At 40.9% G+C, this 27551-nt stretch overlaps 1 protein-coding gene across 3 annotated transcripts in view; it reads left to right on the top strand.

The window, feature by feature from the left end:
* SLCO5A1 (solute carrier organic anion transporter family member 5A1) overlaps positions 1 to 27551 on the top strand; it is a 166659-nt gene that overhangs the window by 65048 nt on the left and 74060 nt on the right. For all 3 annotated transcript variants that reach the window (XM_054561725.2, XM_002819164.4, XM_054561726.2), the window contains exons 3-4: positions 7691 to 7823; positions 13900 to 14117. In XM_054561725.2, the coding sequence (XP_054417700.2) occupies positions 7691 to 7823; positions 13900 to 14117 (351 nt within the window). The remainder of the gene's footprint in view (positions 1 to 7690; positions 7824 to 13899; positions 14118 to 27551) is intronic.

Raw genomic sequence — 27551 nt, 5'->3', positions numbered from 1 at the left:
GATAACATAAAGGTGTTAAGTATGTCATGTATTAAATAATGTATGTATGTGATCTATACAAAATTAATATTTAATAATAGTTATTAGAGAATTAATAGGTAATTATTAAACATAAAAATCCAACTTAATATTTCTTCTATGTTTATTATATTAAGCAGGTTATATGCATAATCTTATTAGGGCTCAGAGAGAGTAACTTTTGACATGGCACGGGTGTGGGGGCTGGGGTCTGATCTGAGGATGTTCACTTCAGTGCTTCCTATGTCAACAGTTCGGTATTTTAGGTTTTGGGCCAGATTCAGAAAAGTGTGATTCATGTTGCCTGCCCTCAAAGTCTGTCTAACCTAGCTGGAAAGATGAAGAAAAGTGATGAATGGGTGTGTAGTGATAACACACAACATAATAAAGTGGGCAGTGCAGATAATACTTGACGCGAGCACCTAGGACAGACATTCCTGTGGCCTGTGTGGGTCAGGCGAGTCCTCAGTGAAGCACTAGGCTTTCAAGGATGGCGAGTGTAGCCCATGTGGGTCACTGAGCTAGCTCTAGGTCAAGTGTGCACAGGATGTTCTGGAGAAACAATGACCATGCGACCAGCACATAGACAGCAGACTCTGGGGACTCGATCAAGCCTGAAGGGATGGTACCAGAAGATGTCAGGGTGCTGACTGAGTGAACGAGGTGGAAGCACAGTCAGGAGAGAAATCATGTCCAAGGCCGAGGGAGGCAGGCTGTGGTCAAGGTGAGGACAGACATGTTAGATGAGCAGTGAAGTAATAGCAAGAGAAGGGAAAGAGGAATGATATGGCTTCAGGTGGGTCGGTATCTGCTAGGGACTGAATTGTGTCCCCCAAGGATTCATATGTCGAAGCCTTGACCCCCAGTGTGATCATATGTGGAGGTGGAGCCTTTAGGGAGGTTGTTAAAGTGAGATGAGGTCATGTGCCTGGTCCCTAATCTATGAGGTCCTTATAAGAAGAGGAAGAGACACCACAGTGCCCTCTTCCTGCTCGTGTAGAGAGAGGCCAGGTGAGGACGCAGCAAGAAGGTAGCCAACCGCAAGCCAGGAAGAGAGGCCTCCTCAGAAGCCAGTGCCGATGGCACCTTGATCTTAGACTCCACCTTCTTAAACTGAGGAAATCAATGTCAGTTTCTTAAGCCACCCAGCGTGTGGCATTTTGTCATGGCAGCCTGAGATGACCAATACAGTCTAAATCTATATAAGTCTAAGTCTGTGACTATGGGCAAGTGATGGGCATTCCTTTGATGTGTAACCTGTACATCTTGCCAAGGTTGGGAGGAGGTACATCCAGAGAAAGGAGGAACCAGAGACATAGGATAAGAAATAAGGGTCATGGTCATTCTTTTGATCATGATATGTAATCAATCCATAAAAAATTCATATTGAATGCCTCCCATGTCCAAAGAGGCAAGGTCTTACTCTGTTGCACAGGCTGGAGTGCAGTGGCATGATCATGACTCATGCAGCCTTGACCTCCCAAACTCAGGTGATCCTCCCACTTAAGCCTCCCGAGTAGCTGGGACTACAGGTGCGTGCCACCATGACTGGCTAATATTTGTATTTTTGGTAGAGATGTGGTTTTGCCATGTTGCCCAGGCTGGTCTTGAGCTCCTGAGCTCAAGCAATCAGCCTGCCTCGGCCTCCCAAAGTGCTGGGATTACAGGCATGGGCCACCACAACTGGCCTAAAACAGTTTATTCTTTATTTTTTTGAGATGGAGTCTCACTCTGTCACCCAGGCTGGAGTGCAATGGCACAATCTTGGCTCACTGCAACCTCTGCCTCTCGGGTTCAAGTGATTCTGCTGCCTTAGCCTCCTGAGTAGCTGGGACTACAGGCGCCTGCTGCCATGCCTGACTAATTTTTGTATTTTTAGTAGAGATGGGGTTTCACCATGTTGGTCAGGCTGGTCTCGAACTCCTGACCTCATGATCTGCCAGCCTTGGCCTCCCAAAGTGCTGGGATTACAGGCATGAGCCACCATGCCTGGCCTAAAACAGCTTATTTTATATAGCCTGTGTGCCAGGCATTCCACATGCTTTACAGGTATTAACTCCTTTCATGCCTATGATAACCTGTGAGTAAATACTTCTATCATCTCAGCTTTACAGATGAGGAAACGGGCTCAGAGAGCTTAAGCAACTTGCTGAAGGTCCTAAGATTGTTGAGAATTGGAGCTGAGATTTGAACACATGATTTTGGAGTCTGTGCCTTATCCACTATGTAGTACTATGTAGGATGTGATTTCTGCTGTCAAGGATGCAGAGTTTCTTGAAAAGATAAGATATAAATATTTGACAGGATAAATAGAAATAAAAAGTAGGGCACATTTAATCTCAAATGAATGGAATGATTTAGCGTGCTCTCAGAGGGGAGTGGGCACTCCATTGCCTGTAAGATAATCCAATGGGGTGCAGGAAGGACAGATTGGGACTTCTATTTATATTTATATTACTGGTTCATTGAATAGCCCAAACTTCCAAGTTCTTCATCAAGAGAGAAAACCAATGACGTGTAATCAGATCTGTTGGGACACAGTCAAAAAACACGAAATTTATCAAGTTCACTGCATGAAATATGGGTTGATATCTGCTGTTGTTAGCTAAGATGTCAGTAGCTGGTGTACACTGAGGAAGAGTTTCATCATGACATCTACTGTTGTTCATGACAGTAGAGCGTTCACTGGCTGAATGGGAGCAGTGAGAGTAACAAGCATGTGAGTGCAGATGGCTGTGTGCCTCCTCCACGCGCAGTGCACTGGGGACACAGCAGTGAGCACCACTGACCAGCATCTCTTGAGGAGCTTATGTTCCAGTTGGGGAAGACAGATGATAAACAAGATGGACAAAGGAAATATGTAGTGTTAGGTGGCGATATACACTAAAGAAAAAAATAAAGCGGGAAAAGGGGTGGTAAGAATTGGGCAAAGAGTCTTTAATTTTTAGTTGAGGTGGCCATGTCAGGCATCAGTGAGAAGGAACTGTTTGAGTAACTACCTGGAGGGAGTGAGTGAAGGAACCGTGTGGCCATGTGGCAGAAGAGCATTCAAAACACCCACACACACTCACACACACACACATGCATGCACACACACACACACACACACAAACACACATGTGCACACAGAGCAACTGCTAAGACCCTAAGGTGGAGATGTGCCTGGAAGGTTAAAGAATGAGGGGACCAGTATGACTGGAGCCTAGGGAACAGGGAGTGATGAGAGATGAAGCGGGGAGACAAAGGAGAGGGTGCCAATGTGTCGGCAGGTCCCTGTAGCTACACATGGGTTTCATGCTGTGAGTGGGATGGGAAGGCACTGGAGGGTGTGAGCCAAGAAGTGACATGATCTGGCTCATGTTTCTAGAGGATATTAAGGCTGCTGTGTTGACATACGCTGTCGGGAAGTAAGGGCAGAAGCCAGGAGACCAGCTGGAAGGCCTAGGGCAGTTTTCCAGATGAGCCTGGACCAGAGTATTAGCTATGGAGGTGAGGAGAAGGGGCTAGATGCTGGATATAATTTGATGGGAGAACCAACAGGATTTACTGATGCATTTGAAGTCAGCTGTGAGAGAGAGACTAATAGTACCTACGCATTAGACAGAAAACACTTCCATTCAAGATAAATGCTGAAAAGCTTTTACTTCTAGAGATGCATGATGGAGTGTGAGGGCTGCTAGAATAGACAGAAAAGAGTCTATAGGGATTCTGAGGAGAGAGGCCACTTAGGGGAGGACAGTCAGGCCTGGACTTGGTTGGACCTTGAAGAATAGATAGGATTCAGAAAGTTGGAAAGGCCCAGGGAGAGTATGGTGAGGTCAGCAAAGGAAAGGACCTGGTTCCACCTAGGCCTGTGCTGAGCATGGGGCCTGGAGTACAGGCTTTAGATCTTATAGTTTTAAGATAGAATGGTAGCAGGAGGCTGGTTTATCCTGCACTTGAACTCCAAGTAGGACAGTTTAGACCTTTACCTTCAGTCAGTAGGAATGACTGAGAGTTTTCGACTGGAAGAGTTGAGTGGTACGGGTTTGCTTCAACAATTTACTTCTCTTATAAGCTCTGAATGAGAACCATTGGTTAATCCACTAATGTTAGTGCAGTAGCCAGAAAGGCTTCTTCTAGCCAGAAATATTTCTTCCCAGAGAATGACTTATTTACTAAATGGGACCAGGTCAAGAATTATATATGTATATGTGCCTCTGTGTGTGTGTATATATATATGTATATATGTATAAAATACACATACAGAGTAATATACATATACACACATTCTTATATAACTGTAATATACAGTTATATATGTGTATGTATACATATATAATTGCAATATACAGTAATATATACACATATACACATATATGTAGTTGTATATGTATGTATATGTGTGCCTGTGTGTGTGTGTGTGTATATATATGTATCTGTATACACACAGGCACACATATACATACATATACGTACACACACAGGCACACATATACATACATATATATACACACAGGCACACAGATATATATGGGAGTGATTCCACTGGACTTGCTTGCTATATAATAGAAATAAATGTTTCTGGTTACCTTTCTGAATTTTAAAAAGCTTTATCTATATTTTAGGGAGTAGTTAAGGGTTTTTTTGGTGAATGCTATTTAATGAATTTTCCTCTTACTGGATATTGTGTGTCTGCCAGTACACATCCTGCACAATCCCGCTTGCCACTCCAAGATGTTGCACTCAGGTGCCCCTGGCATAAACACTATGGGGGAAATACCCTTTTCCCTGTCTGTGTTTGTAAGATAGCCTCTTTCATGCCAGAAGAACTATTTTGGGAGAATGATTCATGTCACATTTTGGCTTCATTACAGTTTTAAGCGGTAAATGATGCTGGTTTGTCTGGAGGTGTAAACATAAGTGTTATCTTCATATGCGGATGGGAATACCTACAACAGAAAAAGTACTTTCTATTCCTGAGTTACAGTCTAGGCTACAAACAAAGAGATTAACAAGATCTTTATCAAAATTCTAATTTTATTGATAAGAAGCATGCTTTTGAAAAAGTACGAATTACTTGTGGCTCTGCCTCCATTCTCCATTTCCAAACACTGATGGAGAGTCAAAGAACTTAATGTCTTATTGTTATAAGCAGATGATTTTATAAAATAAACACTGTGCTTTCTCTTTTGAAGTAGTGTGAAAAGTGAGAGCAGGTGTTAAATTACTGTCTTGCTGTTTGTGGTTAAAAGTAACAGGAGGTACAAAATCATTCAAAGTGTATTTAGGTGTGAATGATAAAGTAAGGTGAAGCCATTCTAATTTTTTCAGTTTGCTTTCTGGTAACTTTAAAGGATATGGCAAAGCTTCCTTATTTACTCAGTGGTTAACAATGTATGATGACATTGGAAATGAGGAACACTTAACGTCTGAGTTTGTTACCAGGCCTTGTACACAACAGTGCCTTAAAAGTGTTTATTGGCTGGGTGTGGTGACTCACGTCTGTAATCTCAGCACTTTGGGAGGCCGAGGTGGGTGGATTACAAGGTCAGGAGTTCGCGACCAGCATGGCCAACATGGTGAAACCCTGTCTCTACTAAAAATACAAAAACTAGCCTGGTGCGATGGCAGGTGCCTGTAATTCCAGCTACTGGGGAGGCTGAGGCAAGAGAATCGCTTGCACCGGGGCAGCAGAGGTTGCAGTGAGCCAAGATCACACCATTGTACTCCAGCCTGGGCGACAGAGAATCCGTCTCAAAAAAAAAAAGTGTTTATTGATTTGTCCCCAAATAACTGAGTTCAAATAGGAAAAAATTAGGTTTGGAATATGGCTAGATTTTTCTATGATTCTCAAGGAATTCCATATCCTATCTTAAAATTTTAAAATTGGCAAAATATTACTTACTTTATAATTTTAAATTATAAAAGTGAAAATTGAAAAATAAAAAATTAAAGGAATGCTAATGAATTTGTTGTTTGCTATACACCCCCTTTTTTTTTTTTTTTTTTTGGAGTCTTGTTCTGTTTCCCAGCCTGGAGTGCAGTGGTGTGATCTCGCCTCACTGCAGTCTCTGCCTACCAGGTTCAAGTGATTTTCCCACCTCAGCCTCCCACCCAGCATAGCTGGGATTACAGGTGTGCATCACCATGCCCAGCTGATTTTTGTATTTTTGGTAGAAATGGGGTTTCACCATGTTGGCCAGGCTGGTCTTGAACTCCTGACCTCAAGTGATCCACCTGCCTCAGCCTCCCAAAGTTCTGGGATTACAGGCGTGAGCCACTGCGCCTGGCCTGTTTTTTTTTTTTTTTTTGAGTTGGAGTTTTGCTCTTGTTGCCCAGACTGGAGCGCGATGGCGTCATCTTGGCTCTCTGCAACCTCCACCTCCCAGGTTCAAGCGATTCTCCTGCCTCAGCCTTCCAAGTAGCTAGGATTACAGGCATGTGCCCCCACACCCAGCTAATTTTGTATTTTTAGTAGAAATAAGGTTTCACCATGTTGGCCAGGCTGCTCTTGAACTCCTGACCTCAGGTGATCCACCAGCCTTGGCCTCCAAAGTGTTGGGATTATAGGCGTGAGCCACTGTGCCCGGCCAATACGCCCATTTTGATGGCAAGATTTTTGGGTACAGTGACAACTTTTTGATCCACTGGCAGCGAGACATGCTCTCCCCACCCCCCTTGGGCATGTGCTTTAAAAAATTATTTTCTGGTTCATCTGTGGTTGGTGCTTTTCATTTGGAACTTTTGATCCATGCCATTTAGGCAGATTTATTCATATTTGAATAAGATACTTCAATTAACAGTAAACCAAATGCATTGTAACATCTTATTTAATTCTGACATGGTGGTTTGAAAAAATATTAGCAATCTGAGGACACTTAAGCAGTTTTGTCAATTCAGCTGAATCCAGCCTCATAGCAAAATCTGGCCTTGAATTCCCTCATCCTGCTAGAATCTTCTAGCTATGACGAGTGACACCTACTTTTTTCTTTTTTTTTCCTTATCTTAGACATAAAAAAAAATCTTCTCTTGGTTATTCAGTGACTGCCTCATTAACTAGCCTGGGTCTCTATTTCTAGAAATTAGAATTTAGTGGTTCTGGAGTGGGGCCTGAACACTTACATTAAAAAACAGGGCCGGGTGCTGTGGCTCACGCCTGTAATCCCAGCACTTTGGGAGGCTGAGGCAGGCAGATCACGAGGTCAGGAGATTGAGACCATCTTGGCTGACACGGTGAAACCCCATCTCTACTAAAAATACAAAAAATTAGCGGGGTGTGGTGGCGGGCACCTGTAGTCGCACTGTACTCGGGAGGCTGAGGCAGGAGAATGGCATGAACCTGGGAGGTGGAGCTTGCAGTGAGCTGAGATCGCGCCACTGCACTCCAGCCTGGGCGACAGAGGGAGACTCTGTTTCAAAAAAGAAAGAAAGAAACAAACAAAACAAAACAAAACAAAAGCCACCAAAAAGATTTCCCAATTATTCTTATGCTCTAAGAGGACGATGGGTAAATAAAGGGCAAGCTTCAAAACCAAGATGCAAACATGGGCACAAATCTCCGAAGGTCCCCATTTTTGGAAGTTAACTGGATTGAACTGTGAGATGTCTATGGTATGAGAGTGAAATGAGAGAACTCCTAACATGTAATCAAACGTCGCTGTATTTCACATTTCCCCTTCTGTCTTCTCAGCCATCATGTATGTCATGGGAGCACTTGGCCCTGCAGTGGGATATTTATTAGGTGGACTTCTTATTGGTTTTTATGTTGATCCCAGAAATCCTGTTCACCTTGACCAGAATGACCCTCGTTTCATTGGCAACTGGTAAGTTCTGTTTTCTAATTTTTAAATTTCAGTTCTTACTAATAATAGTTAAAGTCATGGTATACTTGTATTTAAAATTTTTCCAATAGGGAGACAAAAAATAGCTGAAAGGTGCCTGGGAAGGGGTGACAGGCAGGTTAATAACATCCCAAAGAAAGCTACGTCCTAATCCCCAGAACCTATGAATATGTTATCTTACATGGCAAGAGGGACTTTGCAGATGTGATTAAGGACTTTGATATTATTTTAGATGACCTGGGTGGGCCCAGTGTAATCAAAGGAAAGATGGAGGCAGGAGGGCAAGAATCAGAGAAGGAGATTCGATGATTAAAGCACAGGTTGGAGTGATGTGCCTTGAAGATGGAGGAAGGGGCTGCGAGCAAAGAATGCAGGTGGACTCTAGAAGCTGGAAAAGCAAGGAAATGGGTTCTTCCCCCAGCCTCCAGCGCTTTCAACCATTTTACACTTCTGACCTCCAGAACTGTGACGTGAATCACATTGTGTTGCCTGAAGCCACAAAGTGTGTGGTAACTTCTTATAGCAGGGAGCTTATACAGAGGGTTTGGGGACACTGGCTTAATCCGCATTCTTTAGGATTGGGGTGCTTCCTTTATAGCAGAGTGAAGGAAAAGGACTGCTGTGGCTGTGTGGGGACTTTCCTGCTGACTTTAATCATACCTTTCAGTATCTTTTCTGTGCCTTAAAAAAATACATTGTTTTCACTTTCTTATTGTATTTGTGTGTCTGCTTTACAACCCTCTCCCACTGCCTGGAATACCAGTCCTGCTTCTCCATTGTCACACTCTCAGTGACCCTTTTTTCTTGCTAGTATTTTGTTTCCTCACATGTGCTAGAGATTTAGCTGCTTTCTCGCTTGCTAGGACTTAATTGTCCTGCAAAATAAGTAATGCTTAGGACTCAGAATGAGAACTTCAACTTTGGATGTTATGTTATTTATCCAAATAACAGAGTTGTGTTTGAGTTCTTGCAGTCCTCAACTTGAACATGATAAGTTATGTTTCACAATTGCAAGCACTAACTGAAAATATTGGTGTCCTGAATTCATTTCATGGGAATTAGCAATATATATACATTGATAAGGCATTTTCACTTTATAGTAGAGAGAATACTTCAGTATTAGAAAAGATATGTGCCAAGTAATTACTCACTCACTTTTTTTTGGAACATAGACACACATGGAGAAAGTAATTACTTTCTAAAAAATGTCTTAGAGTACTTGGTTCTCTCTGTGTTTCATTACATGATAATAACATCATAACTCCGAGGTTGGTAGGAATAATGTTTAACACTATTGATTTTCAAAGCAGCTAACAGATATTAATTGTTATACACACTTCCTATTTTCATAAGTAATGCTCTTTGAAGCTGGAAGTGTTATGTCTGGTAGAATTTTTAAATCATACAGAAAGGAGTTCCCCTGTCAGCATTAGGGAAATAACACAGGAGTTTTAAGTTCTTGACTCATAGTGAAATTTTTGGTCTTGTCTGTTTTCTTTCCAGTTCAGAAATAAATCAGAGTAGAGACTTTTTTCATTGTCAGAAAACCAGATTAATTAACTCTATTTATGAACATCCAGCATATGTTCTGTGTTCTATTTAGAGGTCCTTAAGGAGGGCACAGTGACAGGGAAACATCTGGAGGGAAAGATGGGGAGAACCAGCTCGGGTAGGGAGAAGGAGGGAAGGCAGGAGCTTTAGTCTTACCGGTGCTTTATGCTGTCTTTTGAACTGTTTTTAGATGTTAGTCCAGTTGGCAGCAAAATTGAGAGATGAGGGCTGGGTAAGGTGGCTCATGCCTGTAATCTCAATACTTTGGGAGGCTGAGGCAGGTGGATCACTTGAAGGTCAGGAGTTCGAGATAACCCTGGCTAACGTGGTGAGCCTCCATCTCTACTACAAATACAAAAAAATTAGCCGAGTGTGGTGGTGCATGCCTGTAGTCCCAGCTACTTGAGAGGCTGAGGCAGGAGAATTGCTTGAACCTGGGAGGCGGAGGTTGCAGTGAGCTGAGATTGCACCATTGCACTCCAGCCTGAGTGACAGAGCGAGACTCTATCTCAAAATAAATAAATAAATAAATAAATAAATAAATAATAAAATTGAGAGATGAAGAGTATAGACCCTGAATCCATATTCCCCTGGGTTTAAACCCTAGTCTGCCACCTGATACCTATGTGACCTTGGGGAAGTTACTCTATGCCTCAGTTTTTATAATCCATAAAAGAAGGTAGTTATGGTACTTATTATCATAGGGTCATTGTGAGGAATGAATGAGTTTAATGTCTAGCACTCTAAGTTGTTCCTGCTGTACAGTACGTGTTAGCTATTCAGTCCTTTGAATTTAATCAGTGCTCAAGTAATTTTATCCATTTTTAATGGCTCAATGTTAGTTCTATACATGATAAAGATTGTCAATATAGAAATATATAATGAGGGTCTATTTAAACATGAATTTGAATTTTATTGAGTAACTGCTTGTAACAGACTTCTACCTTGAACAAAGACATAGTTATTTGATGCAATGTTATTTTATACGATGTCTAGCAGCAGTGATAAGTTTTCAATAGGTACGTGCTGAAAGGGAGAAGGAAGGAAGGAATGAATAAATAATGCTAAAATGTATTGGGTGCTTATTTTGTGTCAAGCATTATACTAAGCTCTACAAACATTCTCATTTAAGCCTTGGAACAACCATAGGTAGACACTGGTACGTACATTTTGCAGCTGAGGAAATTGATGCTCAGGGAGTTCAATAATTTTCCATAAGCCTCAGAGTCAGTGAGAGCTGGGAAAAGAAACTGACTCCAGAGCAGAGCTCTCAGTTCATTCTCTTAACTGGCCCCCTTAGTGAATGGTCTCTGAGTCATGGTTCATGAAAGGGATTTAGGTAGCTTGGCTTTTCAAGTGTAGCTATTATTGATGTGTCTTTTTCCAACAGGTACTGCACACTTGTCTCAGCTTTTCTCAGAGTCCTCTTTAGCATCATTATTATATGATGTGTTGTATCAATGTTATTTGAGACTGTTGAATAATGCGAGTTGGTTTGCTCTGCCTTGAAGTGACCCCACACTTTAATATTATTTTTGTATTATTTTTGTTTATTTGCGATATTTCTCCCCTTCCTGTTATGCACCTTCACTTTGGGCTATTATGAGTAAATTTTTAATGTTTGCATATAATCTTAAGTCAATGGCTGGGGCTGGGATGGGCAGGGAGGCTGAGTGCAATGCTATGTAAAAAGCTTGCCGGGTGCGGTGGCTCACACTTATAATCCCAGCACTTTGGGAGGCTGAGGCGGGCAGATCACTTGAGCCCAGGAGTTCAAGACCAACCTGGGCAACATAGTGAGACCCCCCCACTTCTCTACAAAACAATAAAAAATTAGCCACTGTGCCTGTAGTCCCAACTATTTGGTAGGCTGAGGTGGGAGGATCACTTGAACTCGGGAGGTCAAGGCTGCAGTTAGCCATGATCGTGCCACTACACTCCAGCCTGGGCGACAGAGTGAGGCACCGCCTCTAAAGAAAAAAATCAAAATAAATAAATAATTAATTAAAAAGCAAACCAGCCACACAAAACTAGCTATCATGAACTGATTGCTAATTTGGGGACAGATGTTTTATGACATCCATCATAACATTGTCTTATTTAATTTTGATGATCCCCAAACATACTTAATACCCCTCTTGTAGATAAGAAGGCTGGTTTGGAAAAGCAAAATAATTTATCCAGGATCCTATAGTAAGCAAGTGGTAAAGACAGGATACAAACCCAGGTCTGCCTGAAGCCACAGCCCATGAGTTGTCCCCTACACTACACTGCTTGCCCTTTTCTGGAGAGAGTGTGAGAGCTCAGGGAGCTGCAGGGATTCAGGGGACTGGAATGGAGAGTTCGTGGAGAGAGGCTCCAGAGGCAAGTGAGCAGTGCCTGATGGGTAAGGACCTCATAAGCAGCCAAGTACTGAGGGGGGCCAGGCATTATCATAGCTATGTTCTCTATAGACAGATGACCTTTTTAATTATTTTTATTTTTTTTGAGACAGAGTTTCACTCTTGTTGCCCAGGCTAGAGTGCAGTGGCAAGGTCTCGGCTCACTGCAACCTCCGCCTCCTGGGTTCAAGCCATTCTCCTGCCTCAGCCTCCCGAGTAGCTGGGATTACAGGCACTTGCCACCATGCCTGGCTAATTTTTGTATTTTTAGTTGAGATGGGGTTTCACTATGTTGGGCAGGCTGGTCTCGAACTCCTGACCTCAGGTGATCCACCCATCTCGGCCTCCCAAAGTGCTGGGATTACAGGTGTGAGCCACCGTAACCAGCTGACATTTTAAAAATTAAAACTGTCTCTTTCAATTTATTTATTCAGCAGATTTTTTTGAGTACCTAATCTGTGTCAGGCACTGGGCTGGTGATTACATTCTGAATAACAGAGATTGCTGGAAGTCTGCCCCGAAAAAACTTCTCAAAATAAAGCCCTTTCCTGACTATCTTAAAATCTTCATTTAATGTAACTTTAAATATCTTTGAAAATAGCGCACTAAATTATTAATGACTTATTGTAGGAATCATTCTCTCAACTGTGACCTTTAGCAGCTGATAACAGCACTTTAATAGAAACATTATTTTAAAAAATGAATTTTCACTTTGCAGTGGATCTATATTCTTACTTGATTGAATTCAGCATTAATACTTATGATGCTGCTTGCATTCTGGTTACAATTGATGGGAATGTGTTGAGCATTTATGAACTTGGAAGCTTGAATGGCAGAGTTTGGAGGTGAGGAATCATAGTTAGAACGTGGCTACCCTGTTAGGGAGCACCAGAGACCTCTGATTGCTAAGGAAAGGTTGAAAGGAGACTGAGAAATTGCCCCATGGGGCATCATGCAGTCAAGAAGCCCAGGGCTCTAATACTACAATTTCATTCTACTCCCTGTATTTGCTTCCTAGTGCTCTGCAACGTGGCAACCTCAGGTGAATTTCAAGACAGAATTCTGAGTCTAATACCTCCTGTTCTACTTTTCTTGGGAAGCTTTCCGATACACATTAATTTCCCCTCTCTGAATTTTGATAGCACTCATAATCTGTACCATATAATCTAATATTTAATTATATACATTTTGCATTTCTTAGAGGTTGTTTCTTATATTTTTAGCTTGCTTATGAACAGGTTGTAGGTTCTTGAAGGCAAGGACTAAGTTTAAATGTCTTTGTTGGTAACCCTCATACTTGGTGAAGTGTTGTGAAGGCCAGCTAAATGGGCAGCAATACATTCCTTTTTTTTTTTTTTTTTAAAGTTTTGCTCTGTCACCCAGGCTGGAGTGTGGAGTGCAGTGGCCTGATCTCTGCTCACTGCAACATGTGCCTCCCGAGTTCAAGTGATTCTCCTGCCTCAGCCTCCTGAGTAGCTGGGGTTACAGGTGTCCACCACCACACCCGGCTAATTTTTGTATTTCTAATAGAGACAGGATTTCACCATGTTGGCCAGGCTGGTCTCAAACTCCTGTCTTGGCCTCCCAAAGTGCTGGAATTATAGGTGTGAGTCACCGTGCCCGGCCGGGTCAATACATTCTTAAGTGTTTGCAGAAAAATATTTGAATATTCTCAATAATTTAAAACATATTTCACATGGGATATTAATGCTTTTCTTATGAGAAAAAAATGTCTATATTGGTCCACATAACATGCTATTGTCCACATTATTTTTCTATTGAATTTATAATTTAGGGATTTATCATAAAATACACATTGTACAAGGTTAGCAATGCTAGCAGAACTAACTCATTGGTGCTCAAAAATACTTGAATGAAATTCTAATCAGGTTGCTGATTATGATATTCAGTATAACACTGGTATAATTATTGAGTACATTTCTCATTTATATCACAGAAACGGAGAATTCCTTCATTTTCTTAGTTTGCTCAACTTCCTACTGCTTTACAGTTGATTATAAAAAGTTTTCTCCAGAATTTTTTCACCACAAACTTCTACTTTACTAATTTGTTCTCACTCACAAAAGAAAAGCCGTAAATGCTATTCACATTTTCCAATTTTTTAGGTGGAGTGGATTCCTCCTTTGTGCCATTGCAATGTTTCTTGTGATATTCCCAATGTTTACTTTCCCAAAAAAGCTTCCACCTCGACACAAGAAAAAGAAAAAGAAAAAATTTTCTGTTGATGCTGTTAGTGATGACGATGTTCTGAAGGAGAAATCAAACAACAGTGAACAAGTGGACAAAAAAGTTTCTTCGATGGGATTTGGAAAGGATGTCAGAGGTAAAGTATACCTCTTGAATAAATACATGCATGGCGCTTTGATCAGTGCTACTCATAGTGTGGTCCCAGGCCCATGCTGTCTACCCACCGTCTGTGGTTGACCTGTGGCCAGATAAGTACTAAGATTGAGAGTAAGTGTTGCAAAACTCTTAGAAACTTGACAGAGTCATTTTTTTTGTCTGTTGCATCTAAGAATAATTTAAAAATTAAGGTTATATTTTGTATGTTATTTAAAAATTAATTTTTAAATAATTCATCATTTGTGTATTTTGCAAAAGTATTAGTAGATGACAGACTAGAAATAATAATTAAAAAAAATGGTTTTTCCTCACACACAGTTTGAGAAGCACTGATTTAGATCATAAAGAAACAGATGTCTATATATGTTATTTACTACAATTAGAGATGTCTGATTTTTAAAATATTAAAAATCAAGTGCATTGTGCCATGGAGGGTTTATTTCAGGGGAATAGTGGCTTTGGCAGTGTGGTTTGATGCCTACATAAGTATAATACCTACCACTAGAAAGGGATCTCACTTAGCAGCTGTGTCAAATGCTTGCATGTGGCTCCAGAGAAGGGTGGCCAGGGGATGGACTTCCAAATGCAGTGTAAAAGCATCCAGAAGGTCTTGGTGATATATGGTTTATTTTTTTTTTCATTTTTATTTCTCTTAAAAATACTGATTATATTAAACTAGATTAGGCAATCTATAACCTAAACAATTTGAAGTGATCATGACCAGACAATATTTGTTCAGTATTTCATATATCTGTTGAATGACAATAAGTCCCTTCAATTCCAGAAACCTATGACACTCCCATTAGTTTTAGTTTTGTTTCCAACATTCTCTGAATTGATTTTTTTGATATAAATTACGAAGCATAATATTTATCAAGTGCTTTCATCAGTCAAGGTTGTGTTAGATAAAATTTACCTAGGCACATTATCATCTCATTTTGACTGTATACACAGTGTGGCCAAAGAGGAACATTTCCAGCCTGGAATAAATTTACTCATATGTTACAGACATGTCCCTATGGCCTAAGAACAATAATAGTTAGATTGGACCATTTTTAAAGACTATATTTTTTGAAAGCAAATGAAGTGCTATTTCATTGAAAATGCTTCTTTCCAGTTACATTTTAGATGTGACCCTCTCCCTTCCCATGATTTTGTGACAGTGTGCACTTTTGGAACTGTACATGACTTCTTATGCTGTAATAACATAAAACATCCTCTGGATGCTGGCATGGCCCGATCTCTTCCCATGTGCACCAGCCCAACATTTTTGTGAACCTATTGTAGACCATTATGGCTACTATCAAAAGAGTGATTTTTTTTTTCACAACTCAATTGAGATAAGGTTGATGTCAAAGAATTTAAAACATAGCAATAATCTTTGATTCTTTTTTTTTTTTTTTTTTTTGAGATAGGTCACCCAGGCTGGAGTGCAGTGGTGTGATCTCCACTTACTGCAATCTCTGCCTCCCAGGTTCAAACAATTCTCCTGCCTCAGCCTCCCAAATAGCTGGCATTACAGGCGCCCACCCACGCCCAGCTAATTTTTGTATTTTTTTTTTTTTTAGTAGAGATGGTATTCCACCACGTGGCCAGGTTGGTCTCGAACTCCTGACCTCAGGTGATCCACCCTCCTCGGCCTCCCAAAGTGCTGGGATTACAGGCGTGAGCCACTGCACCTGGCCAGCCTTTGAGTCTTCATTTATTGAGACTATAAAGTAGACTCAAAGGGAGAAATAAAGTCATATGTAAGATAAAATTATATGTTTTATAGCTTAGGGTTAGGTGACTTGAATATGAAATATATGATCTATTGGACGGTAGAAAAAAGCGGGGAGAAGATTGATATCAAACATCAACAGCAGATACAACTGTTGCTGGGAATGAAGTTCTTTTGGAAGATGCAGTGTAGACAGTGCTATCAATGCCCTGTCCACATTTTTGGACCCTACTGTTTTCATGGCAGAGGCCCACTAACTGCCAGGACTGAAATTATTTGCCTGAAGGTTTTTCTCTGTGGGCTGAGAAAACTGCTTGGCTCCTGCTTGAGGGGCTTTTCAGGCACCAAGGAATGAAACCCCTGGCCTCCCATGCCCCAGACAAGTCTTAACTGGATGACTGGATAAACACCGCAGCTCCTGCCCCTCTTGGGGGAGGCAATTCTGAGGTGTGTTTCTGTGTCTGTCGTGGGCTCTCCTCCCTTCCAGTGCACTTCGACCACACTCTCTACCCAGTGTTCCCTGAGTTGCCCAAATAAATTACTTAGATGAGAACTCTTGTCTCAGGGCCTACTCCTGGGGAACCCATACTTAGATATGCAAGTTCAAAAGCGATCAGGGCCATTGATAATCCAAAAATGATTTTTGGAAATTGAATATATACACTGTTTTATGGGATATCTTCTTGTACTGCCAGGGGTTGCTTTTCTCTGTCTTCTCTATGCTCAATTTGATGGTTCAAGATATTTTCTTTTAAAAACAAGAATAAAAGGAGTCTTTGAATGGTGATGGGTAGTTGGTTTATAAAATCTGTTTATATTCTGATTTTCTTGTTAGTATTTTTGATAAAGTCTCCTTTTTTTACCCTATTGCTTGATTATCATGACTGATCCTACTTCTGCAGCCAAACCTCCTGACTAGGACACACAGCTGATTCATTTTCTTATTTCCACTTGTACTGGATTCTCTAATCATATCAAGACTGGAACTTCAAGAGACACATTATCTTGTTAGAAAGAAATGCTGTTTTAATTGAATTATACTGAAAATGTTTTGCTAAAAATGACATTGATGATATAAAATGATGTTCAATTAGAATATTTAAAATTAATTCATTTTTATCTTGTATACATTGATTTCCTTTAGTGTATCTAATACATATCACCTGAAGAAAGTGACTAATATTTAATATAATTTTCCAAAGGACAAATTAAATCCCCAGGAATCATTCTGCTATTAACATTTTTTTTTTTAACAAAGCTGAGATTTATTATTGAGGTTACTTTTTAACAAAGCTGAGATTTATTATTGAGGTCTTGCCTTAAAAAATAATTCATAGAAAAGTCCATTTTGAGTTAAAACTGAGTTTGAGTCCCAGATCTTTTTTCCCTTCTATTTTCTGGAGTCGGGCTTCTTTTGGTCTTAATTTTTAAAATTTTTATTCTATTTTATTTTATTGAGACAGAGTCTCTCTCTGTCACCCAGGCTGGAGTGCAGTGGTGTGATCTTGGCTCGCTGCAGCCTCAACCTCCCAGGCTCAAGTGATCCTTCCTGGCTCAGCCTTCCCAGTAGCTGGGACTACAGGCCTGTGCCACCATACCTAGGTAATTTTTGCATTTTTTGTACAGATGGGGTTTTACCATGTTTCACAGGCTGATCTAGAACTCCTGGGCCCAAGGGATCTGCCTGCCTCAGCCCCCCAACGTGCTGGGATTACAGGTGTGAGCCACCACGCTTGGCTTTTGGTCTTTATTTTATATTTGAAATTTGGATACCAATATTAGTACCTTCAAAGAGGAGGTAGAAGTTGGTAACTTATACTTCCTTAAACAGAAAATTATTGGCTAGGTGCAGTGGTTTATGCCTGTAATGCCAGCACTTTAGGAGGCCGACGTGGGCAGATCACCTGAGGTCAGGAGTTCGAGACCAACCTGACCAACATGGCAAAACCGAGTCTCTACCTAAAATTTAAAAATTAGATGGGCGTTGTGGTGAGCACCTGTAATCCCAGCTACTTTGGAGGCTGAGACAGGAGAATCGCTTGAACCGGGAGGTGGAGATTGCAGTGAGCTGAGATTGTGCCACTGCACTCTAGCCTGAGTGACAGAGGCAAGACTGCGTCTCACAAAAAAAAAAAAAAAGGAAATTATTTGAGCCATACAGAATGGTGCCCTTTTGGGAAGTTCTATTGCAGAGAATGATAGAAGAAAATATACTCCACCTCCACATTTTAATGACAGACATTGAGAAAATCTGACTCAGTGTTTTCATACTCTTATTATAAATTATGCAGGAATAACGCTGATTTAAGACACCGCAAAGGGGAAAGTAGAATTCTCAGTATATCTGCATTACATTCCACAAAGAAATTAACATTGATTCCATCAAAAATCTTACCAATAAAAATAAACACTTAAAATATCTAAGTGAATCCGTTTTCCTGAGGTTTGAGGTCCAGCATTTTAAAGCATTCCAAATTTAACTGGGCAGCCTTCTATCTAAAAAACTTTTGGTGGCAGTTAATCATAAGAATGATTTTACTTTCTATGCCCACTTCTTAATCTTTGAAGCTTAATTGCTTAGTATTATTAATTAAGCATAAAATGTAACAGGTTTTTCTCTGCTAGAATTTTGTCTGTTAGAGTGCAATATACTTAAAATCCTAACTAAATAAAATAGCTACCCTGAGGTGATAAACTGATTTATAGAGGCCACTGAAAGTTGGAGAATTTTGCTCATGGAAGGATAATGTTGGCATCATTGAATTCACTGAATGTTCACTCTGTAAGAGGGTGCTGTACTCCATGCTTTAGTTATAAAGTTGAGTGAGCCATGGTTTACCCTCCAAGAGCTTAGAGTCCACTGAGGGAGCCAGGACAAATACAGATGGAAATGTATTAAAGGCCATAAAAAGAGAACAGGTGCAATGGTGTGGAGGTTCAAGGCTGCAGAAGGAGCATCCAGTTGAGGGATCAGGAAAAGTTATATGGAGGAGGTGGCATTTGAGATGAACCTCGAAAGACTGGGAGGATTTCAGTAGGTGGAGGCGGGTGTCAGGAAAGTTCAGGCAGAGAGAGCAAAGGCCAGAAGCTGGGACTGTGTAGATGTATTTGAAAGTGCTGAACAAGCGTTTTGTGGTTGGTGTGTTGGATATATGTGGCAGAGGCCTGGGAGATGAGGTTGGGAAGGTCAAGCAGGGCATACGGTGGAGAACGTGAGTTCTAGTGTGCGTTCTTCGATTTCTTTTCTAATGGGGAATGGGGAGGTTTGAGCTGGTGTTTGGTAGCACTCAAAGAGGTAGATTAGGGAGGAGGAGGAGCAGATTGTCCGGAAGGGGCACAGATGGACAGCTGCAGACAGAGCCCAGTGGAGAGGTTTCGACTAGTAGAGAAGGAAAGGACAGCAGCCTGCTAAACTGGCCCTGCTGCTTCGACCCTTGCCGCCTTTCTACCTGCCTTCCATTCAGCAGCCAGAAATGTTAAAATGCCACTCCTTTGCTCAAAGCTCTGTGGTCTCCCAGCTCATTCATAGAAAAGTCCACTCCTTTATGACCTATGATTTAACCCCTGGTTACCTCTTTGACTTTATCTCCCTTCAGTCCCATTTGTTTATTGTGTGTTCTGCTTCAGCCTCACTGGGCTCATTGTTGGTCCTCAAACGTGCCAGACAGTCTCACCCCAGGACTTTTACGCTTGCCACACTTGTGCTGGGAATGTTCTCTCACTTTCCTCAGTGCACTTCTCACATGGCCCCTTTTCAGTGAGGCCTTCCTTAGCCACCCTGTTAAAAATCTGTGACCTCTCCTCCAAGGCTTCCTACCTCCATCCTGCCTGTAGTGTTCTCTTTAGCACCCATCACTCACCTACCATGAATTTTACTTACTTATTTATTGTCTCCCCAATGAGAAAGTAAGCTCCATGAAGACAGGGATTTTTTTTTTTTTTTTTTTTTTTTTTTTTTTTTTTTGTCCATTACATTTCCTGCTAAGTTTATACCACCTAGTAGGTACATAATAAATATTTGATGAATGAATTATTGAATGAGAGAAAGAGGTCATTTCTTTTTCTTTTTCTGTTTTTTTGAGACCATCTCGCTTTGTCTCACTCTGTCTTGCTCTGGAGTGCAGTGGCATGATCTCTGCTCACTGCAACCTCCGCCTCCCAAGCTCAAGTGATTCTCCTGCCTCAGCCTCCTGAGTAGTTGGGATTACAGGCGCCCGCCCCCACACCTGGCTAATTTTTGTATTTTTAGTAAAGATGGGGCTTCACCATGTTGGCCAGGCTGGTCTCGAACTCCTGACCTCAGGTGATCCATTGCCTCAGCCTCCCAAAATGTTGGGATTACAGGCGTGAGCCACTGCGCCCGGTGAAACAGGTCACTTCTTTAGGATGTGACAACTGATATGGGAATGATGGAGAGAGAGATACCAGACGTGATTATAGGGTTTGAACCTCAGATAATGGGGAGAGGAGCTAGTTGAGAGAAGCAGAAGGAATAGATTCTGAACTTGAGCTGCCTAAGAACACCCAGAACCATTGCATATGCTCCTTTACTAGGTGTTTTGGAACAAGTATAGTATGAATGTGTTCAGGTCAGTTTTTGACCCAGCAAAGAGGGATCACTAAAAGCTACATGCCTGGGCCCTGTGCTCTTAGTCTTCTTGCATACTGCCTTTGCTAAATTACACTTTAATTTTGTGTTTGCAGTTTTATTGAAAGCTGCTGCTTGAATTCCCCATATTTGCCATAGGATGGTTGCTCAGTGCCCTTTATATAAAACCCCTTTCTTTGGATCAATGGTTCTCAAACCTAGCCTACATCAGCATCACCACAAAGGCTCCCTAAAACCCAGGTCTTTAGGCCCCAGTCCACAGTCTCTGATTCAGTAGGTCTGGAGTGCGGCCTGAGAATTAGCATTTTTTAACAATTTCCCAGATGATACTGAAGCTGTTGGTCCAGGAACTGCACTGTGAAAACCACAGCTCCAGAACATAGTTAGGAAAAACTTTGTTTTCCAGGAAGAAAGTAGAATGCTTCTGTGTTTCTGATAATGATGATTATACAGCTTTTTGCTTTGATGGCCAGGAAAGTCAGAGTCAAATCTAAAACCCAGGAAAAGTCTTATGGTCACATTTAATTTTTTCTCCCAGTTTGGATGCTCTGCTCTATTTATGTTTTCTGTGTATGGAATTCTTTGTTTCTTTCCTGTCTGACTATTATTTTATTGTATGTATGATTTCTGGTGGTAAGCCACATCTTTAGATTTGGACTTGCAGCTTAGGAGGTGAAAGGTAAATGGTAACAGTCCAGGCAGAGAATCCCTAAAAAAGAAAGCTCTTTCTTTATACTCATTAAAATAACTGTGGGGTGACTCATCAAAGTAGCATCTCCTTAGCAAGATATGTGAACATATTCATGAGTGCTGATTTAAACAAGCAAGGTAGTACTGTGGCCAGGAGCCACTAATGACGTATTTTAGGCCCTGGCAGCCATATATACCCCCTTGTCGTAGGCAAGTGTCTCAGGCTCGATGTGCTAAGCTGTGAGGTGACTGTGGCGTGTTAGTGTCATCTAGCTCCTGTCTTTTCCAGGCAAGCAGCAAATGCCATTTGCCAGTGTGTTTTGGAGGGGAGGGAGGACTTAGAGTACCTTCATGGGGCCTTATAATTGGGAAACCCGTGGGGTCATTTCTTTCAAAGAAAATGAGCAGGAAATGAGGGCACGTAGGTCCTGTGTTGGCCATGTTGCATATGATAAGCAGTCTTGGTTTTGCTTTTACAGAAAACCCTGACTAAAAATAGTTTGATTCTTCTGGATAACAGGCATGGAAAAGTTGTATCTGCCAAATGCTCAAGAACATACAGGATCATGCGAGATTCACAGGCCATAAAAGTTACTAAGGTTTTCACTGCAGGACGATCATATGTTTTCACCAGCTTTTTGATGCACCAGAAGGCTTTAAAGAATAAAAATGATAGGAACTGCAAGATTAGAGATAATGGAACATTTAAATACAGTCATCCCTTGGTATCCACGGGGGATTGGTTCCAGAACTCCTTGGTGGATACCAAAATCCACGATGCTCAAGTCTCTGATATAAAAATGGTGCAGTATTTGCATATAAGCTATGCACATCCTCTGGTATACTTTAAATCATCTCTTGTTACTTATAATACCTAATACAATGTTAATGCTATGTAAACAGTTGTTATATGGTCTTGATTAGGGAATAAGGACAAGAAAAAAGTCTGATGTGTTCAATACAGATGCACCCATTCATTTTTTTTTGAGTATTTTCAATCTGTGGTTGGTTGAATCCATGGATGCAGAATCCATGGATATGGAGGGCCAACTGCACTTTAAGTACTTATAAAAGAAGAGGATCAAGGAGTTTCATGAGATGTTAAAGGCTGTTGAATAATTTGCACCCATGGGATTTTAACTTATAGAGATGTCTGAGTGATGATGTGACGAGGTTAATACCACTGGTAGAATAAATTACTTACACTTCCTAAGAGAAGGGGGCATGTCCTGCCATGCAGGGCCACAGGGGGAGCATCAGGTTGGTCAGGAGGCAGAATTGGAGCGAGGCCAGAGTCTAGGCCACAGCCTTTGTTGGGATCTCCTTGCAAAAGAGCTTAGGATTGGCTAGTTTGAATAATGTCCATAGGCTCTGGGCTATAAGGATGATCTCCAGTTGTCTGGTACCTGACCCTGGGCAATTTAGGACAGGTGAAGTGTGTGTGAGTTAGATTAGGAGGTGGTTGGGGCTACCAACTTGGGATTGGTTGGTTTGCTTATGAAGGGTATGCTCGCAGTGGTGGCTGAGCCCAATGCTATCTCTAAGTAGTGGCGATAGTCCTGGGAGGGCAGTCTCTCGCTGGCTGGCAAGCTTTTTAAGAAGTCAAAGCATTATAAAATATAGAAATTTACAAACATGATTAATATAGAAGCTTATGTGTTGTAGCTGGAGTATCTGCTCACTGGCCTCCTTCAGCCATAATTATCATGTGGTGTTCCCTCTGTCTTTCTTTATTACACCACTTTTCTTCCGCCCCCTTGAGGAGGCCTTTCCTATGCCCTCAAGGCAAAGGCCTTGGTACTGCCCATGTGCTTTGCAAAGCACCCTGTGTTTTGGCAGTGTCACGTTCTTTTAAAATTTATCAATAAAAATCCCCATCTTTTATATAACTATGACCTTCCACTCTGGTTGCTTTCATCTTCACTCTTGGTCTCTGTGCCCAATGTGAATTTTATGCCTTGTTTGACTTTAGTCCCTTTAAGCTGCCTTTATCTGCTTGTTCGATCACTCTTCTCTCAAAATGCACTGTTATATAAGAAATGGGTGTTATTTAAGACTTTTAGGAAAGGACTAGACGGGTTTCCAAATGGAACCCAATAATTTAATTATTGAGATAAATGCCTGGCAATATCTATCCTAAGGAAATTTCTCTTTTTTTATTTTTCTTTCTTTTTCACAAATATCTTTATTGGACAATCACTACAGGACTAAGAACTCAGGATTCATACATGAAAAGTTACAGACCTTGCCCTCAAAGGGAGGCAGAAAGGAAAGTAGACACAATATTAATATGTTAAGTCCTAAAATGGAGGTATGCACATTCTAAGGAGGTGGAAAGAAGAGGAGGAAGGAATCCGTGTTGGCTGCCTGAGTCAGGGAGGACTTTCAGGGATGACACATTTCTGCATCCTTTTAAAATTGCAGCTTTTAAAACAAGATCCTAACAGTAATACATGTTCATGACAGAAAATTTAGAGAATAAAATAAAAGTGAATTCCAATCCCATTTCTGAAAATAAAATGCTTAACTTTTTTTAATAGTAAGAAAGTATTCATATTTTGAAACTAGATAGAAGTGGTGGTTGCACAACATCGTGACCGTACTAAATTCCACTAACATTTTTACTCTAAAATAGTTAATTTTATATTCTGTGAGTTTTGGCACAATAAATTATTTTTTTAAAAGGGTATGTATTTTAGTGGAATTTAAACATTAGGAAAATAAACTGCCTGGGCTACTAAATTTTAAATAAATGTTAGTATGTCTGGATATATCCATGTCAAAAATTATGAAAAGCATTAAGAGGGGCCAGTATGTTTGTTTGGTATTTAATACTCATGATTTATACCTGGGTGGAAATGTACATTTCGAGGTAATAAAATTTAGTCAACTGCTTCATAGTAATACTAACTTATCTATTTTGTATAATAATAAAACAAGCAGTAGTCCTCATCCCATCCCCAGTTTAAATTTTAAAAAAAGATGTAAAAGGAACAAAATTAATAGCTTATGTTTACTTTTAGAAGGGCTCTTTAGAAGGACATAAAAGAAACGTTGGTGTGGATGCACAATGTCGGTGGGTAAAAACAAACACACAAACAACACATCCTGGGGAAGGAATTTTCTTGCAACCAGAAAAAAAAATCAGAAAATTAATGAAGGTTAGAAAAGATGGTGAAAAACTAATTAGCATACAGAAATTAGTATTCCTAATTATGACTTTGAATCTTGAAGAAAATGTCAGATTATGCTATGCATTCACTAGTATTACCAGTTAATACAACAAAAATATTTAAAGCTTTGTTGCTTAAAGAGGCAATCACTCAGATATCTGAAAAATTAAGCATACCTCTTTCCCAGATATGCTGGATAAAGAACAATGTTGTATATTTTCTGTTTCTCCTGTTAGTATTTTAATTCTTCTTTAATGGACATTTTAGTTTATAATCTTATCTGACGCCATTAAGGATTCTTTAGCATTAAAGAACCATAGTTTTAAAAGGAGCATAATTTTCTATTTTCAGTGAGTTCACCACTGTGGACCACTTTTCATCTTATGACTTATGCTTTCTTAGCTCCTAACCTGCTCCCCAGGAGGAAATTATGCCTCTTTGGAATGGACTTCATTTTTTCACAAGTATATGGCTATTGTTTTAGTACAAATTATTGCAGTGATATAATAAAGAATGTTAGTAAATGCATTCCAAGTATATTTTTTGAGTGCCTCCTATAGGCCGGATGAATGCTGGGAGCTGAAGATGTACAGATACCCCAAGGTCCTGCAGTCATAGCTTTTATAGTCTCCTGAAAGGAACAGACAGGTAAACACAAGCAGCTACCTAAGAATTGATGACTAGAGCTATGGACCAAGTACATGGGAGCACAGAGAGGGAGCCCCCTAGACTGTCTAGAGAAGCTGTGGATGCTTCCTACAGGGGCAGATGCCAATCCTGAAAGTTGATGGATGAGTTTGACATTTGCCAAGGAGACAGGTGGGGAATAACACAAGTAGTACGGAGATGAAGAAGACCATGCTATGGATGAAGCTTGGGGCAGGGCAACCGTAGGACTACAGAGTGGAAGGGCAGGCAGCAGCCCGGTCTCACAGGCATGGCGCACTCAGTGGTGTTCATGGTAGCTGGGCCTTCTTCTTATGCTTTTTATGCTTGGTCAATCCCTTTGTTGGCATATGTTTTTCAAATATATCATTAAAACAAAGTTTGTTTCAGTAATCTAACACAACAGCAAAAACACATGATATAGATCCTTTCAGGTTGTAAAGAGCAGAAGCCAGTTCAAGCCACCTGAGATACTGGGGTTCTGGTGCAAGGCTCCAGGGGAGAGGAGAATCCCCAGCGGCTGGGACCCTGGCAGATAGGGATGTGCCCATTGCCATTGAGCTCCACAGTCACTCTGCAGACTCCACTGTGGCTCCAGGCTCAGTTTTTCTTACTTTTATCTCTCACTCAATCTTCATACGCCATGCCTAATTAGCCCTTTATAGTCTCCAATGCAAACACTCTAAGGGAAACAAAGTCAAGTGGTTTTTGGCCAGTCTTTGCTCACATAGGGTGCCTTAGGCCTCTGGTGGCTGTTGGGTTGCCTGTAGATAGCACCTCTGAGTCCCGCCTCCTTCCCTGGTCCAATCAGCTCATTTGGGGATATCAGGTCCTATGGTAAAAACCTTGCAGCTTCTGTATAAGGAGCCACAGAGGATGGGTCTTTCAGTGTGACAGGGACTTGCAGAGCCCTCTCCAGCCTGGGATATACTTCTTATCAGACTAAATAAACTTCCAGGAAGTTCGTCTCTCTGCCCACTTGAAAAGATGACTGCACCTTTCAGGTTCGCTGAAGTTGGTGCTTGTTTAAGCTTTGCTCATCAAATAAAGGCCTTTTGTAGTACTAGTTACTTGGGAGGCTGATGTGGGAGGATTTCTTGAGCCCTGAGTTTGAGGCTGCAGTGAGCTGTGATCACTTCATTGCATCCTGGTCTGGGCGAAAGAGGGAGACTCTATCTAAAACAAACAAACAAACAAAAATAAAGAACTTCATCAAATACAGACTTTAAATTATGACTTATTTTACGAATGATCATAAAATATTCACACATGCTGGAACCCATTTGGCTAATGGTCAAAAAATTACAAACATATCAATACCTTCTGCCTTATATCATGCTGTGATCAACAGGTTTGGAGAATAAATTACGGCCTCTGCCTTCAGAGAGACTGATCCAGTCTCTTCTAAACACCATCCCTTATCAGCTTCCATAAGAATCCAGTCACGGCCAGGCACGGTGGCTCATGCCTGTAATCCCAGCACTTTGGGAGGCCGAGGTGGGCAGATCACGAGGTCAGGAGATCGAGACCATCCTGGCTAACATGGTGAAACTCCGTCTCTACTAAAAATATAAAACATTAGCCAGGCATGGTGGCACACGCCTGTAATCCCAGCTACTCGGGAGGCTGAGGCAGGAGAATCGCTTGAACCCTGGGGGCAGAGGTTGCAGTCAGCTGAGATAATGCCACTGCACTCCAGCCTGGGTGACAGAGCGAGACTCCGTCTCAAAAAAAAAAAAAAAAGAATCCACCCACACCACCTATCTCAGATTTTCTGAATTTTGACCAAAGGCTTTGGAGGTACCTGGGTCCACCAGATTTATTGCAGCATAGCTCTGTTGTGATTGGAGTGCAATTTAACACCAGGTCCCCGTGCACATGATGATGGGGCCGCCTATACTGTCATCAGTGTGCACCTGGAAGGAGCAAATGATCTGCCAATGCTATTAACACTTCTTTTAAAGGTGATTTCAGAGTATAGACCACCTTAAATTATAACCTCTTGAATTTTGGTGCTTTGTGTTGAATTTTATTCCTACTTTACTACTGTTTAAGGCATCTCCTGGTTTTAGTGCCAGCTTGAATTTGTAAGATTTCCTAGCATTAAATGATCAAAAAATGATAATCACTGTCATTATTTCATCATCTCTCCTTCATCATGCTTTTTACTGCATTTTTGGTTTTACAATGACACAGTTATAAATGACACCAAGAAACTGATCTAAAATATATTCAGTAGCATAAAAATTAAGTATTTGGTTGCAAATTTAGGAAGGTTTAACAATTTCTTTGCTAACTTAGTCTTCTAAATTTTGTGTTTTTGAAATAATTTTGAATTTACATGAAAGCTATAGAAATAGCACAGGGCACCAGTGTACCCTACATCCTGATTCCCCAATTGTTAACATTTCTGAGAAATTGAGGGTTATGGTACTCTACTGTCCCTAATACTTCAGTGTATGTTTCCTAAGTACAAGAACACTCTCCTATATAACCACAGGACAGCCATAAGAATCAGGCAATTCACATTGATCTGGTGCTACCATCTACACCATA

Source organism: Pongo abelii, chromosome 7 (genome assembly GCF_028885655.2).
Source record: "Pongo abelii isolate AG06213 chromosome 7, NHGRI_mPonAbe1-v2.0_pri, whole genome shotgun sequence".
Taxonomy (NCBI): Eukaryota; Metazoa; Chordata; class Mammalia; order Primates; family Hominidae; genus Pongo; species Pongo abelii.
This window is presented reverse-complemented; position numbering and strand designations above follow the sequence as displayed.